Raw genomic sequence first — 16,229 nt, 5'->3', positions numbered from 1 at the left:
CCTACACAGTACCAACATGTGAAATACCTCTGTACCTGAGACCTTATCCTCTGCTTAAATCAGTTAGAGAAACGTAAACGTCAATCACACACATACGGTGAATCCTGGGACATCTACAAAAATACATTGTACATGTTGCAGGCTGTTTGACAAAACTGTTAATTGTATTATATGTTGATGTAAATTTTGAAACATACAAATCAAATGTTTACATATTGTCGCGCGATTGCCCCTCAGTTAAGACCGGGGAATCGTGGATGGCAAAAACAAGCTTTAACTCCGAGGCGACGTTCAATGGCGGATTTACTTCACATGCGCAGGAGGGGGGAGGGAAGAGGAAGAAACGGCGGCAAGATTTACCTCACGGTCCGCGCACGCGCCAACGTCTTCAACCTGCAAAGTGATTAAACTCACACGAACACGGGATTTTGAATAGAAAATAAAATAATAAAAGGGTTTATTTGAAACAACTATCGGGACAGGGAAACACGATGATCAAAACTAGAACTTAGGTTGGGATGTCCCCACTCACAGACTTTGAATACACACGATGGGAAGGATAATAAATAACCGTTTCGTTGTGTTCTGTGGTGCGTCTTCTCTCAATCAGTAGTCTGCAGTCATCAAAGATGGTCTGGTTCCGAGTGCCGTCGTCCAACCGCGGCTCTGGTCAGTGGGAAGTAGGCCTCGTTCGCCCCCGTTCGCACTCCACCAGGCCCATGGACGCCGATGCACGCCAAACCTCGCAATACGGCCCGGTCTCGTGGCCGACGCGGGCAGCCAAAGCGCGATCGTTCGCGAGGTTCGTGCGTGAATCCGGGAAAGAGTATCGTCAGCGCGCTAAAGTCCTTCCAACGTCCAACGAGCGAGGGTCCAAACGGGATGAGGTCCAACATAAGAGAGGGTCCAGCGAAAAGGCACAGCCCAGGGGAAGAGGGCAAAGGGAAGAGAAAAGCGGAGGCGAAGACAGGCAGAGGCGAAGAGGACAAAATGTCGGTCAGCCAGACGTTCTCCTGTCCGTCCTGTGACGTCAGCTCTCTTCTCGAATCTTCCGATCCCGTTGGTCGCCTCTCATTGGCCGGGGGCCAATCACAAGTCCTTCTTTACCCTCAAATCGGTGCTCTTTGTGTTGCTCGCCCCTCCCCCTCCTGTCAATCACGAGTTCTACTGGGCGTGGCTCTCAGCCTGTCTGGTCAATGTTTGATCGCCATGGTGTACCACTGTGCGGCCGCTTGCTGTCGGTCCTTTCGGTCAGTGATTGTGGCGGCGGGGGAATTAATTAATGTTGTGTGAATGTGTGTGATGTGTTGCCATATGGGACAAAGGAATGATCACAAGGTCTGACACACAGGGAAATTAGCTTCGTCCCTATTCTACCTATCACCCGATCATCCTCGTATGATCACAGGTACACACTTGATCTGACATCCGGGCTAACAGAACTTATTGCATCGAGATTCTCTAGCACGACAGAAGAAGCACCTACGTACGCAAATCTACCTAAATCTATATATATGCCCTACCCACCAACATGACAATATTAATAGAAAATCTGAGCCTGTTCAGCAATTTATTCAATGGTGAGAAGGCCTCACACACAAGCACAGGGGATGTGTTTGAAGGAAGGAGCGTTTGTCCTCAGATGTAATCCATGCCACAGATATGCTGATATGTACACAGTTTCCCTTCATCACTAACTTTCAGGTAATAAATCAGGAACCCACTTTTAAGAAAATCAGATGGCACTACAACATTCCTGTGGAACACGTCCATGGCAATTCAGATCAAGTTCATCACAATGGCAAGTAGTACTGCGTCACCTGCGTTGAAGATTTGAAGGAAGACCATTTGTATCATTAAATACTTTGAAAACTGGTGGAAAGTTAAGTTTCTTTGGAAATTCAATGAGTATGTTTCCACGGGAAAGAGCAACAAGAATCACCATACCGGTTCCGGCGGTCTTAAATTAATTTACAAAATGGTTCCTCATCTTCTCCAACACCTCCCATATGGTGCAGGAAGGTCGATAGTTCTCCAAAGTTTCCTCTGAGCCCCCATACGTATCGGATAAGTTATTCAAGAAACTTTTACGCAGGAAACAACTTCGCCCATCAGACTTCTCCTCTGTCAACCCACATTAATTCAATCTATTGACAACATTTCACTGAGAGGAATGAGAAGAACAGCACAGAGACATAAAAAGGGTTTACAATGTATTGTTGCCGGTGCGCCACCGGCCTTCTCCCCTTACCAAGGGGGGATTAGTCCCCCTGTCTTTGACTGACCAGCGCGACCCGGGACCTATGACGTCCCTTCCGGACAGCGCGAAATCGGGTATTAGGACCAAATTCGCTATTACCTACATACTCGCGCTGCCCTGAAGCGAGGAGATAAGCCCCGCACGAACCACGTGTGTTGATACGCCGAGCGGTTTTGCGTACACGCGATCCGCGCCATTATCACTTACTAGACCCCGATTCAAGCAGTTCTTATTCGTACCACGCTTAGTCAATGGAGAAATCACAAAGGCGATCGAATTGGGAAGAAAGGAAGAACAGATTTATTTACACTATACACAATGATTCAAGAAAAAGGGGACACAGAGCAGCCTTATACAGTCTTACTTAATACCCAGGACAAACGGGCCCGTCTCACAAACACACACGTGGCTTGCTGATGAGCAGTTTGATGTTCACCCCGTCCAGGGATGGCTCCCGTGCAGCCCTCTCTCCGGTCCCCGGCATGTCCCGTGTAGATAGAAGGAGGAGAAGGCAGGAGCTCTCCGCGTGTCGTCTTGTACGGAGCGAGTTATCACGGGGCGAACGGTAGGGGGCGGGCTCTGGTGCGGCTGACGGTTAATCACTCGCAGGTTTATCCGCATCTACTCGCGTGGCTGAAGTAGGCGCTATTCGCCACCGGCGCGTCTGGCTGCAGCCGTGTACTCGTATCGCCAACGCCTCTCCTTCTTCCCCTCTGGCGCGTACGTAATATGGCGAGTTACAGTTCAAAGCCTCAAAGCGAGCGAGTCCTCAAATCCTTCAAAGTCCTGCTTGTACAACGAAGTCCTCCCAAGTCCTTCTCCCTCAAAGTCCTCTCGAAGGGCTTTGCGCAGCGACTTATATTGGCCCGCCCCGCGAACCTTCTCAAACTTACCAGACGCGCCTCACCACACCCTCTCACGCCATGCCGCTAGAGCCCTGATTGGCTGGTGGCTCTTACAGTCATCGCCTCTGACGCTCTGCCTCGACTCCGCCCCGACCTCAATGCCGGCCCCACCCTTTTTCGGCCTACCTCGTGTTACTCGACTAGTGGACAGCCAATGCTTAACAAACTGAGCAGGCAGCCAATGCTTAACAAACTGAGCGGGCAGCCAATGCTTAACAAACTGAGCGGGCAGCCAATGCTTAACAAACTGGATCGAGGCTAAGGTGGCTGGGAAATCGGTGGCAAGTAAAGCCTATTTTGTTGTCTTTACACAATGCAGGCACTAAGAGGGGGAAATGACCTATTCTTACACATACTAAGACAAAACTATACTGCAATTGGGCCTATGCTGCTCGTGTGACTAACTATGGGGGCAGCCCTTCAACCTTTAATGACTTCAATGTGCCAATCTCAAAACCGTAGCAGTATTATATTGTTGCGGATCTCGGGGGTCGGCTCTCCCCTTATCAAGGGGGGGGGGGGGGGGGGGTTAATCTCCTTGTCTTTTTAGCTGGCCGTCCCGAGTCCTGGAAGTTAAAACGTCCTTCCCGGCGCGGCGTTAGGTAGGGTTTGCTAGGCCTAGGGGTTCGCTGCTACCTAAGTACTAACGCCCGCCGGAAACGAGGGAATAACTCCCGCTCGAACCACAGATATGATGGATAATGCCGAGCGGTTAGCAATCCGCGAGCCGAGCTATTAACAAAGACTAAACGCGATTCTGAGCGGTTCCTAATTGTGCCACAGGTACTCAATTGACAGAAAGGACGGATGCGATCGGATTAGGGAAAACCAAGAAAGAACAAGGTAATTTATTTACAAACCAAAAAAGAAGAGGAAAGGAAAGAATGTCCAGGAAAGGAAGAAGAAGAAGCAGGACACAGGGCAGTCTTATTCTACGACCCCAGACAAACAGACACACTCACACGGGGATTGTAGCTGGTAGGGTGGAAGGTCCAGGTATATGGTCCAGGCGATGGGATCCAGGCTCCGGTCCCGCGGGCGAAACCCGGCAGGCAGCTCTGCGTATCGTTGGGCGCGAGCGGACCTCACATATGGCGGGGGGGGGAGGCTCGTGTCCTTTAGCGTACGTAATAATTGTATGGCTGTGCCAAACGCACCCTCTCCAAGGTTCTCTTATAACACCAATGAGTGAGTCCTTACGCAATGTGCGCTCTTGGATCAGTCCCGTTACAAGAGGTTCTTCTGCGCATTACCATAGAAAGCAGTCCTTCAACAAGGTGCCTTTCCCAAGAGACCGGTTACAATCAGACGTCTCCGCGCAGTCCGTGAAAGGGCTTTCGTTCGCGCTTATATTACGCGAGCCAAGATTACTCCGCGCGCTCCAAAACCACGCCCGCCAGCGATCTCACCTCAGCCCTGGTTGGTTGGCGAGGGCTTACCGGCCACGCCTTTGACGGCTGGTTGAAAGGCCACACTTTGTTCTTGGCGTCCCGCCCCCTTCTTCCTCGAGCCTGACCGCATGGTTAATGGCGGCGCCTGAGCGAACGCTAAGGCACCGACTGTAGGGGCGCGTAATGGCGGCACTTGGAGAGGGAGGTCGCAAAATGGAGGAAAGGGCCTACTCCTTATTTGATTGATGCAACGCAGATTCAAATATTGGAAACACAGCCTTAACTGAAACACATAATAATGAAATAACTGAGTTCCTATGGTGGCCTACGTGTTGCTTGTGGACTAACTAGGGGTGCAACCTTTAACCTTTAATGTCATATTTACAAGTGATTATTTATTTACAAAAGTGTGGGTTCTAAAACCGCAACAATATATTTCCTACATTGTCATTATGGGCTGGCAGGATCGCCGAGAGTCAGCGCCCTGAATCCATGGCCCGCAGGCAACATTGAGGCCTCCAAATGAAAAAAGGTGACGAAACTAAACTGCTCCCTCCCAATTCCATCGCGATATGATGCATCGTGAGATCACTGGGCACCAAAGGTGCCTCGCCCGGCTGTGTCACGCGCTGGAGGATATTTTATTTATTTATTTGGCATGGGAGCGGTGTACTTCAAATGTATCTCTATTCTCTACATGTTTTTATTTAATCTTCCCAACCATTCAGAAATGACTACAAATACAATTACAATGGTTCTTTGGTCTTTCTTTATCCTTGGCAGCTTCTGCTTTGGACCCTTCATGTTAGCCACAAGCATAGAACATTCTCAAATCTCAAACTCAAATTAGATCAGCTGTCTCTCTAAGAAGCAATTTAGAATCAGTATATGCTCCTGAAGAAATTCATTTCCGCTTTGGAATCCCATGGTCTTTGGCTTCTTGGTGCATAGTTCGTGTTATTACAACACACAAACAACTACAAATATGTCTTACATTTCATAAGTATCGAGTGAAGCTCTATTTTATCTCTCTGTACATCTTTAACATTCTGGGGTTCTGTTGAGGACTTAAATATAACGTCAGACATTGTCAAATACATGTCCTGCCTATCAGAAAGATTCAAAACTGCATGTATCTGTTTATTCAACTGCATCTTTTCACAATTAGAAATGAACTGAATACATGGAAAAATTACGTTGTTTTTGGTCAAATCGACAATTATATCAACAAAATTGCTGTCTCAACAATGGACGTAGGCCCTCCACGCCAAATAGGAAATCAGAGCTGTCTCTCTTGACACATATCGTGCCTTCGATACGGTCTGGCACCTCGCTCTGCTCACCAAATTCTCCTCCTTTGGTATCCATGGAAATCTCCATGCATTGCTTGCGGACTTCCTCTCTGGTCGCAGTCAACGTGTGGTCCTGAATGGAATTCTCTCATCTCCCTTCCTGTTCAGGCTGGAGTTCCTCAAGGCAGTGTTCTGGGCCCTGTGCTTTTTTGGATTTCATCAATGATCTTTCCGACTCTCTGGAAAATCCTCTCTATCTCTTTGCTGATGACTCCACTTTCTGCCGCTCCACATCTCAACCCTAAGATCGGCAGGCAGCAGCCTCTTCACTCCATGTGTGTTTTTACCTCTCCCACCCCCTTCCCATGCCTCCACCCCCCCTTCCCCCCCCCCCCCCAAGCCCTCTTCCTGCATGCTGCCATCTTCTAGCAACCATTGAAATAGGTTTAAAACACCTGGAGTCAGTGTGGTGTAGAGTTTATTCTACCAGGTGAGCGCCAGGTGTATTGCCCCAATGTTTATTTCTCCGACTATTCACTTTAATGTTGAACTGATGCATCATTTAACCAAGTCTTCCATTGTTTGGATTAAACAATGTCAGTCAGTCGACGTCTAGGGTTACCTTTACCATGGTTATGGCCCGGCAGTGAAGTACAACTAACCCTTCATTGCGGTTACACGGGGTCTCTAAATGACCGAAGACCCCACTGGTCACGTGGCGGTCCGAAAACATAGACATCGCGGATCAGGTCACGTGGTGTTACCCCTTATCGATAGCTCTGTAGTTAAGAAACGTGTTATAATCTACAACTACATTTAGTGCTCATCACGAATATGTTTAAAACCCAAAATCTCCACAACTCTTCCTCTACTCACAACTCGCTTCGTAAAAAGTTTCTTTCGCTGCACATCTCATTTCTGGTAACCGGAAGCACACAACTCTTCTTCTTCTCTATTTAGTCGGTTATTTCGCCACCACCAACGTGTATTTACCAGAGCATTCCTTCTCGCGTCTCATCTTGTTAAAATGTATTCACACAAAAATATCCAACGCTAAAAAACCCCCAGGAAAAAGAAGGCTCGACATGCCAAGCTAGAAGCTACACCTCTATTGGTATTTTCAGAGTTTCACGTCACTGAAACGTTGTTGTTGTTGTTTATTGTATTATTTTATGTAATATTATATGTATTTATTATGTGTAGTATTATATGCAGTAGTTTATTGCATTAAGTCATATTATATGAATTTATTATATGTATTTATTACACGTCGTAGTTATTATTGTATTATACGTTATTGTATTATATGTAATATTATATGTATGTTGTAGCAATGTAGCGGTTACCGCTGAACATACACAATCGCCTTACACCTGCCGAGGACGCAACCATGGAGCGATCGCTGTGCCGGGCTCGCCCAGACCGCCCGGAGACGCTCAGTCTCGCCTTTCCCGGGCTCGCCCGGCGACACCCAGTCTCGCCTTTCCCGGGCTCGCCCGGCGACACCCAGTCTCGCCGTTCCCGGGCATGTCCAGGCACGCCCGCCCGTCCGGCGACACCCAGTCTCGCCGTTCCCGGGCATGTCCAGACTCGCCCAGGTCTCCCGGACACGCCCAGTCGCGCCTTTTAAGGGCAAACACTCCGGCATGAGATATTCGAGTGCTTGTATATATAGTGTAGCAGCATAGCAAACCTGTTGTGCATTTTGTGATACAAGCACCAAATTTGGCACAAATGTACATTAATATGTTGCGAACATTTTCAGATATTGGGCCACTTGAAATTCCGTAATTTTTTTTTTCAAATTTTTTCAAATTTCGTAATTTCAAATTTTTCGGGTGACACCGTCACAATTTCGGTCTTCGAGGCCGGCCGATATAGTGGGGCGGCTTAGCCCAAATATTCAAAAGAATTGTGCATTTTGTGATACAAGCACCAAATTTGGCACAAATGTACATTAATATGTTGCGAACATTGTGTGGTCAGCAATGAAGACGAGAGTCTGAATTACATGTATGCAAAAGACCTTGTGAACCAGTGAAGCAAATACACGGGTAAGCATGAATTAAATCTAGGGCATGATATAATTTCCATGATGTTTACCTCTACACTCAATGGTGGAAGGAGGTAATGTTTTGATCCCAGCTTGTCTGTATGTCTGTTTGTCTGTTAGTCCACAAAATTCCAGACAAAGCTTGTAGTAGTGGTAGTTGTAGTGGTAGTGGTGATAACAGAAATTGTTATATAGAACTGAACTTATATTATTATTATATGCAGAAAATAACTTCATTTCTATATGCCCTGCAGTGGACAAGTTAATTGGTTTATGCACTGAAGGGGTCACCCTGGTGTGCACTGCTGTGTTCTGCCTCACTGAGTTGTTCAGGTATGATGTACTCAGCACAAGCTTCCGGTCGGCCCGGAGGTGGGGGTGCGGGGCCTGTCACGGAACGTCAAAACAAACGGCCTGCCGGGCCGCCCAAAAGTCGGGCGTGAGGGGCGCATCCACTAATGGAACGCCTCTCGCTTCCCAGATCGAGGGCCACGTGGTCAGGAGAACCTCGTCCCTTCCGGTCACACTTTGCCTATCGGCCGGCCTCGAAGACCGAAATTGTGACGGTGTCACCCGAAAAATTTGAAATTACGAAATTTGAAAAAATTTGAAAAAAAAAATTACGGAATTTCAAGTGGCCCAATATCTGAAAATGTTCGCAACATATTAATGTACATTTGTGCCAAATTTGGTGCTTGTTTCACAAAATGCACAATTCTTTTGAATATTTGGGCTAAGCCGCCCCACTAATAATGCTGCCCGATTTCCGCCACCTCCTGGAGGGCCGACCCTTCACGGCTTTCGTCGACCACAAGCCGTTGGTTTACGCAATGGCCAAAGTCACGGAGCCGTGGTCGGCCCGCCAGCAGCGCCACCTCTCCGCCGTGTCGGAGTTTACCACGGACATCCGGCACGTCGCCGGCAAAGACAACGCCATGGCCGACTGTCTTTCTCGGGCCAGCGCGAACGCGGTCCACCTCGGCGTGGACTTCGCGCTTATGGCGGCTGACCAGACCACCGACACCACGGTGCAAGCCCTCCGGGCGGCAGACACGGGCCTCCGCCTGGCCGATGTCCCCTTCGCGGACACTGTCCTGCTCTGCGACGTCTCCCAAGGCCAGCCTCGCCCCATCGTGCCCGTTACCTGGCAACGCCGCATCTTCGCCTCCCTCCACGGCCTTTCCCACCCGGGCCGGAAAGCTTCCTAGAAGCTGGTGTCGGCGCGATTAGTCTGGCACGGCCTTCGACGGGATGTCCGCGATTGGACCAGCACCTGCACGGCCTGCCAACAGGCCAAGGTCCACCGACACACCCAGGCCCCGCTGGCACCTTTCACCGTGTCCGAACGGCGTTTCGACCACGTCAACGTGGACCTGGTGGGCCCCCTCCCCCCATCACGGGGTTTCACACACCTGCTCACCATGGTGGACAGGACCACCAGTTGACCGGAGGCCGTTCCCCTCGTCTCCACCACCACCGCCGACGTGGCGCAGGCTTTGATCGCCACCTGGGTCGCCCGTTTCGGCGCACCGGCGGACATCTCTTCGGACCGCGGGCCGCAGTTCACCTCCGAGCTGTGGGGCGCGGTCGCCCGCAACCTGGGGGTCAGGCTCCACCGTACCACGGCCTACCACCCCCAAGCCAACGGGTTGTGCGAGCGGTTCCACCGTTCCATGAAGGCCGCGCTCATGGCCGGCCTTCAGGACGGCGGCTGGACCGACCGGCTACCGTGGGTCCTTTTGGGCCTCCGCAGGGCCCCCCAAGGAGGACCTCCGGGCGTCCACCGCCGAGCTGGTCTACGGCCAGCCGCTACGCGTCCCGGGCGAATTCGTGCCCGACGCTACCAGTCCCTGGTCCGCAGCCTGCCAGCGCTCGGACCTCCAGGAGACCGCCCGACGGTTTGCCCCCGTGCCAACGTCCCACCACGGTGACCCCCAGTCCTACGTCCCCCCAGCGCTTCGCACAGCTGAGTACGTTTTTGTGCGTCATGACGCACACCGGGGGCCACTCAGGCCGCCGTACGATGGACCCTTCCTGGTCCTGCGACGGGACGACAAGTCCTTTGTCATCGACGTCGGCGGCAGGTCGGACCGGATTTCGGTGGACCGCCTCAAGCCGGCGCACGTGGACATCGACCAACCACCTCGGTTGGCCCTTCCTCCGCGGCGAGGCCGCCCCCCGTCCACGGTGCCTCCCGCTCGACCACCCACCCCCACACTGGACCCCCCTGCCCCCCACGACCCTCCAGGGGTCGCTTCGGCCGGGTCATCATGACCCCCCTTAAATTGACCCTGCCGGTGCAAGTCGATTCTGGGGGGGCGTGTGTAGCGGTTGCCGCTGAACATACACAATCGCCTTACACCTGCCGAGGACGCAACCACGGAGCGATCGCTGTGCCGGGCTCGCCCAGACCGCCCGGAGACGCTCAGTCCCGCCTTTCCCGGGCATGCCGGACTCGCCTTTCCCGGGCTCGCCCGGCCCGTCCGGCGACACCCAGTCTCGCCGTTCCCGGGCATGTCCAGGCACGCCCGGCCCGTCCGGCGACACCCAGTCTCGCCGTTCCCGGGCATGTCCAGACTCGCCCAGGTCTCCCGGACACGCACAGTCGTGCCTTTTAAGGGCAAACGCTCCGGCATGAGATATTTGAGTGCTTGTATTTTATGCTGCCCGATAAACGGGCTTTTCAGAGTACCCGGGTTGATTTGATGCAATAAAGAAACTCGGACGAATTCCAGCTTTTTGTCGCGTCCATTCTTTCGATTCGAATTGGAGCACAGCTCCTTCAATGTATTACATGTAGCATTTATTGTATGAAGGTGTTGTTTATTGTAGGTTGCCCGTTTGTCAGATGACCAGTGACCTTTCTCCCGGTTATCCCTCATTCCAGGGTTGTGTGTTCAGTATCAAACAGTTAGCTATCGCTTGCCAAGCCATCCGTTCATTATCAACAGTTTCGAATGGAGTGCTTGCTGGAGTGCTTAAGCGACTTGGCGAGCGTTCTCCAAGAAAATTGGAAACTGAAAACACCCCTCATAGAGAAGGTAGAAATCCCACAAAACAAGCCAGAAATGTGGAGAGAGAAAGAATTTTACGTCCATTAACTTTGATTGGGTGGGTGAAGAAGAGATGGAAAGGAAAAGTGTGAGGGAAAAAGAGCGGGAAAGAAGGGAACGAGATCGGGATTGGTCGAGAGTTGGAGTGAGAGAGAGCAGAGTGCTACAAACACGTGACCAGACGATGGAGACCCAGACATTCAATAAATACAGAATCACAAAATATAAACACAAGCACCAAAAGGACTAAAGTCCTTACGAGACTGATGGCTTCGCAAATCGAGGGATTCGGAGACACAAAGCAAGAGTGCAACGCATCTGTTTATTCCCGGAAGTGATGACACAGGAACAACTCTCGGGACGCCCAACAGGTTGCGCAGCACGGAAAAGCACATTCACTTTTTAAATATATTGTAAGATACATATATATGTGTTTCCCAAATATCTATCTATAATTCCAGTAATCTCTGTGTGTTTGTTTGTTTGTACGTTTGTTTGTCTGTGACCGCTGTTTCTCGACAACCACGGGTCCGGTATACTTTAAACTTGCCAGGTATATTGCTGGGGACCCGAGGATGTGCCTTTTCAAGGTTTCATATTAATCGGACAATTACTTACCGAGCTATGTCCAAAAAACGATTCAACCAATCAGAGAGCAGCGAGCTATCGCGTGTGCCGAACGTGGCGAACACACTCTGCCTCGGATGGCACATTTGAGAGCGTATTCATTTATTTCCCGTCGGCAAACTATGTTGGCGCTATGTTGGCGTTAAACGATGTTTTAAAACTAATTAAAACCCCGGGGGGATTGTCACTGTACTCGCAAGCCGTTCGCCGTTCGCTTTGACGTTGCGAATGGACCAAAACATTTCATGGACCAAACCATTTCATGTAAAGCGTTCGCCGTTCGCTTTGGCGTTGCGAATGGACCAAAACATTTCATGGACCAAACCATTTCATGTAAAGCGTTCGCCGTTCGCTTTGGCGTTGCGAATGGACCAAAACATTTCATGGACCAAACCATTTCATGTAAATAGAGGGGGGGATATAATTTTAGATATAGATATAGTACGGGCATGCCCTAGTATTTTTAATGTGCACAAAATTATTTTCCACAGTATGTATGTATGTCCTTGGTTGTTATCTCCAAATACGGGTTTCGGAAGGTGGAACAGAGCTTTCCCAGGTCTCAATGTATCCATCTTCGTGTGTGTGTGTGTGTGTGTGTGTGTGTGTGTGTGTGTGTGTGTGTGTGTGTGTGTGTGTGTGTGTGTGTGTGTGTGTGTGTGTGTGTGTGTGTGTGTGTGTCTGATATGTTTGTATATATGTATGAGTGTGAGCAGATATATTCGTGTGTATATATGTATGTATATGTATATATGCACGTATATGTATATGTGTATATGTATGTATATGTGTATGTGTATATGTAGAGTGTGTGCATGTACACTACTCACAATAAGTTCGGGATATTGTGGGAGTGAGTTTTATTTTATTTTATAGGGGTTAGGGTTAGGGTATTGAAATCAAGAATGCTGTTTTTTTTCACACTCATTAATAACCATAGAATTAGGACCAACAACTTTTTTCAACATAATTAATACACAAAATCAACCACACCGAAGAACCTGCCAATATCCCTAACTTATTGTGAGTGGTGTATATGCGTGTGTGCGTGTGTATACACAGTGCATTCCGAAAGTATTCAGACCCCTTTACCTTTTTGACATTTTCTTATGTTGCAGCCTTATACTGAAATCGTTTAAATTCATTTTTTCCCTCATCAATCTACACTCATTACCCCGATTATGACAAAGAGAAAACAGGATTTTAGAAAGTTTTGCAAATTTATTAAAAATAAAAAACTGAAATATCACATGGACAAAAGTATTCAGACCCTTTGCTATGACACTTTAAATTTTGCTCAGGTGCCTCCCATTTCTCTTGATCATCTTTGAGATGTTTCTGCACCTTGATTGGAGTCCACCTGTGGGAAATTCAATTGATTGGACATGATTTGGAAAGGCACACACATGTCTATATAAGGTCTCACAGCTGACAATGCATATCAGAGCAAAAACCAAGCCATGAGGTCGAAGGAACGACCTGCAGGACTCAGAGACAGGATTGTGTCGAGGCACATATCTGGGGAAGCCTACAAAAAACATCTCTGCTGCATTGAAGGTTCCCAAGACCACAGTGGCCTCCATAATTCTTAAATGGAAGAAGTTTGGAACAACGAGGACTCTTCATAAAGCTGGCCGCCCGGCCAAACTGAGGAATCGGGAGAGAAGGGCCTTGGTCATCGAGGTGACCAAGAACCCGATGGTCACTCTGGCTGAGCTCCAGAGATCCTGTGTGGAGATGGGAGAAACATCCAGAAGGACAACCATCACTGCAACTCTCCACCGATCTGGGCTTTATGGCAGAGTGGCCAGACGGAAGCCAAACAGTTCAATCTTGGTTTCATCAGACCACAGAATCTTGTTCCTCACAGTCTGAGTGTCCTTTCGGTGCTTTTTTGCAAATTCCATGCGGGCTTTCATGTGTCTTTCCCTGAGGAGAGGCTTCCGTCTGGCCACTCTGCCATAAAGCCCAGATCAGTGGAGTGTTGCAGTGATGGTTGTCCTTCTGGAAGTTTCTCCCATCTCCACACAGGATCTCTGGAGCTCAGCCAGAGTGACCATCGGGTTCTTGGTCACCTCTCTTACCAAGGCCCTTCTCTCCCAATCCTAGTACATTGACCTCATTTTTCAGATCCTGGTATTTGATCATTTTCCTGGTTTCTTTAATTAATTTTTCTGGTTTCTGCAGCATTTAGTCCAAAGCCATTGGGAACTGAATGCTCAATCAACAAAACTGGCTTTTTCTTTTTCTGTTTGAGCACTACGTCCGGATCCCTATTGTGAATATTCATGTGCCTTTTAAGGTGAGATGACCAATTAAAACATTTCCCACAAATTGTGCATTTGAATGGGTGTTCTCCATTGTAAATTCTCATGTGTGTTTTAAGGTTGGATGACTGATTAAAAGATTTTCCACAACATGTGCATTCGTATGGGCGTTCACCATTGTGAATTCTCATGTGTGTTTTAAGGATGGATGACTGATTGAAAGATTTTACACAACTTGTGCATTTGTATGGGCGTTCACCATTGTGAATTCTCATGTGTGCTTTGAGGTTGCATGACCAATTAAAAGATTTTCCACAACTTGTGCATTTGTATGGGCGTTCACCATTGTGAATTATCATATGTGCTTTGAGGTTGCATGACCAATTAAAAGATTTTCCACAATTTGTACATGTGAATGGGCGTTCACCATTGTGAATGGTCATGTGCCTTTCCAGGAGGTATGAATGAATGAAGGATTTTCCACAACTTGTGCATTTGTATTGATGTTCACCTTTCTTTCCTTTGTGATTCTTGTGAAAATTATTCTGGGCAAATATTTCTTCATTCTGTTTGTCTGGTTTGTAAAACGTCCTCCGGCTGGTTTCACTTGGCGTGTCCTGCGAGCACGTGTCTGTGCAGGTCATACACGTTGGTGCAGTCTCCCATGTAGATCCCATGGATTCACCTGTAAATACAATATCACATGACCTGTAAAAAGAAATCAGATTAACTTGACCTGACAGGCGTACCCAAATATGTACATATGTATTTGTTCCACTGTAGAAAAAAATGTATTGTTGATGTAAATATCTCGTCCTGTGCAAAGGTTTGGATTTTCCCCGTGATATTCATACTGTAGCGTAAATTCATGCAATTATCAATGATAAGTCATATGTGTTTATCTCATACAGTCGGACCCCGCTATTCGCGGGTTCCACATATTCGCGGGTGATAAAATGCGACCTATTTCTCGATTCACAGTAAAGTGTCCAGCGAATTCCCGGTTTTTCAGGGGCGCAAAAATAAAATTTAATGAGCCGCTAGCTTGACAAATTTATAAAACCTATCTTTCATCAACCATGCATAAAGCAGCTGGACATATGCAAAAAAACATTTACGAGCTAAGAGCATGACCTGCTTCTACATCCACTGCTGGGCGCTTTGCGTTTTCATGGCTTTCGTGGCTGCGAATTTTAGCCACACTATAATCGAGAGCTTTGCGGGATGTTCCACCAGCTGCATAACACGTCATCCCCGAGAGTTACTGTACAGAATGAAAACACTCCAAGTGTCTATTAGTGCAATTAACTGTCTCCCTTTTCCCCCAATGAAACTGGCACGACATGCATTCACAGATTTTCATCGACATTCATGGGATTTGCCTCGCCATTTGCGGGATTATCGCCGACATTCGGAGATTTGTCTCGCCATTTCCGGGATTTTCATCGACCTTCGCGGATTATCATTGGCATTCTCGGGATTTGCCTCACCATTTGCGGATTTTTCCTCACCATTCGCGGTTTGTTCCTCTCTATTCGCGGATTTTCACGACTCGGGAACCTATCCCCCCTTTTTCCATTGAAACAATGCCCCACTATTCACGGTTTTGTAATTCACGGATTTTCCAGGAATGTATCCCCTGTGAATAGCAGGATCACAAGGTATATAAAAAGGAGCTCGGTCGCTGTGTACCTGCGTCCATGCGTACGTCCAATCGGCAGCGTTGTCAATCAGATGCTTGGCAATATTGGGAGAATGATAAATTATCATTTTAAAATAATTAATATACTTTAATTATCTTTGATTATTAAATGTAATTTTAATAATATGATTGAATTTGTTTTTATTTTAGTCTTTAAAAAAATTATGATTACTATATTTATTATAATGACAAAGAAAAAGGTATAATTCTTTTTTGAGAAATTGATCTGCCATCGTGGTTATTTATCGAAGGAATTGAATCATAACATATTGTTTCTTTCTTCACACCAGAATTCATCATCAAACTGTCCAAATCAAAATGTATCGACATTGACAGAAACCTTCATGGGGATGATTCTTGAAGAAAGAAGTGTCAACATCATCTGGTTCTGGAAGATCCAAGTGGACATCAATGTCGTGCTCAGTTTTCACTTCAACTTTCACAAATAAATCTGGAAAAAGCAACTTTTATTCAATGCAGGCATCTTGTGTCACATACATACCTGGTTCCACACTCAAAATAAAGAAATAAATACTGCATTAAAATCATTGATTTGAGGTCTTTCTTGGAGAGAGAAAATAAAACATTTCCCTGCCGAAATATCATGGTGTCAAATCATTACAATATCAAAGCATTACATTTTGCCCAAACTGCCTCAATGTTACGAGATGCTTCCTTC

At 47.7% G+C, this 16,229-nt stretch overlaps 1 protein-coding gene and 1 long non-coding RNA gene across 2 annotated transcripts in view; one reads left to right on the top strand and one right to left on the bottom strand.

Annotated features, from left to right (window-relative positions):
• LOC144891992 (uncharacterized) overlaps positions 1-16,229 on the top strand; it is a 707,648-nt gene that overhangs the window by 633,289 nt on the left and 58,130 nt on the right. The gene's annotated exons all lie outside the window — the stretch shown is intronic.
• Positions 13,711-16,229, bottom strand: part of LOC137412302 (uncharacterized) — a 14,562-nt gene continuing 12,043 nt past the window's right edge. Inside the window, exons 3-4 of the mRNA XM_068097566.2 lie at positions 15,891-16,001; positions 13,711-14,533 (exon numbers count right to left, since the gene is read on the bottom strand). Coding sequence (XP_067953667.2) covers positions 13,743-14,533; positions 15,891-16,001 — 902 coding nt within the window. The 3' untranslated portion in view covers positions 13,711-13,742. The remainder of the gene's footprint in view (positions 14,534-15,890; positions 16,002-16,229) is intronic.

This window comes from Myxine glutinosa, chromosome 5 (genome assembly GCF_964187855.1).
Source record: "Myxine glutinosa chromosome 5, kmMyxGlut1.1, whole genome shotgun sequence".
Taxonomy (NCBI): domain Eukaryota; kingdom Metazoa; phylum Chordata; class Myxini; order Myxiniformes; family Myxinidae; genus Myxine; species Myxine glutinosa.
The sequence above is the reverse complement of the archived record's forward strand: the minus strand, read 5'-3'. Positions and strand labels throughout refer to the sequence as shown.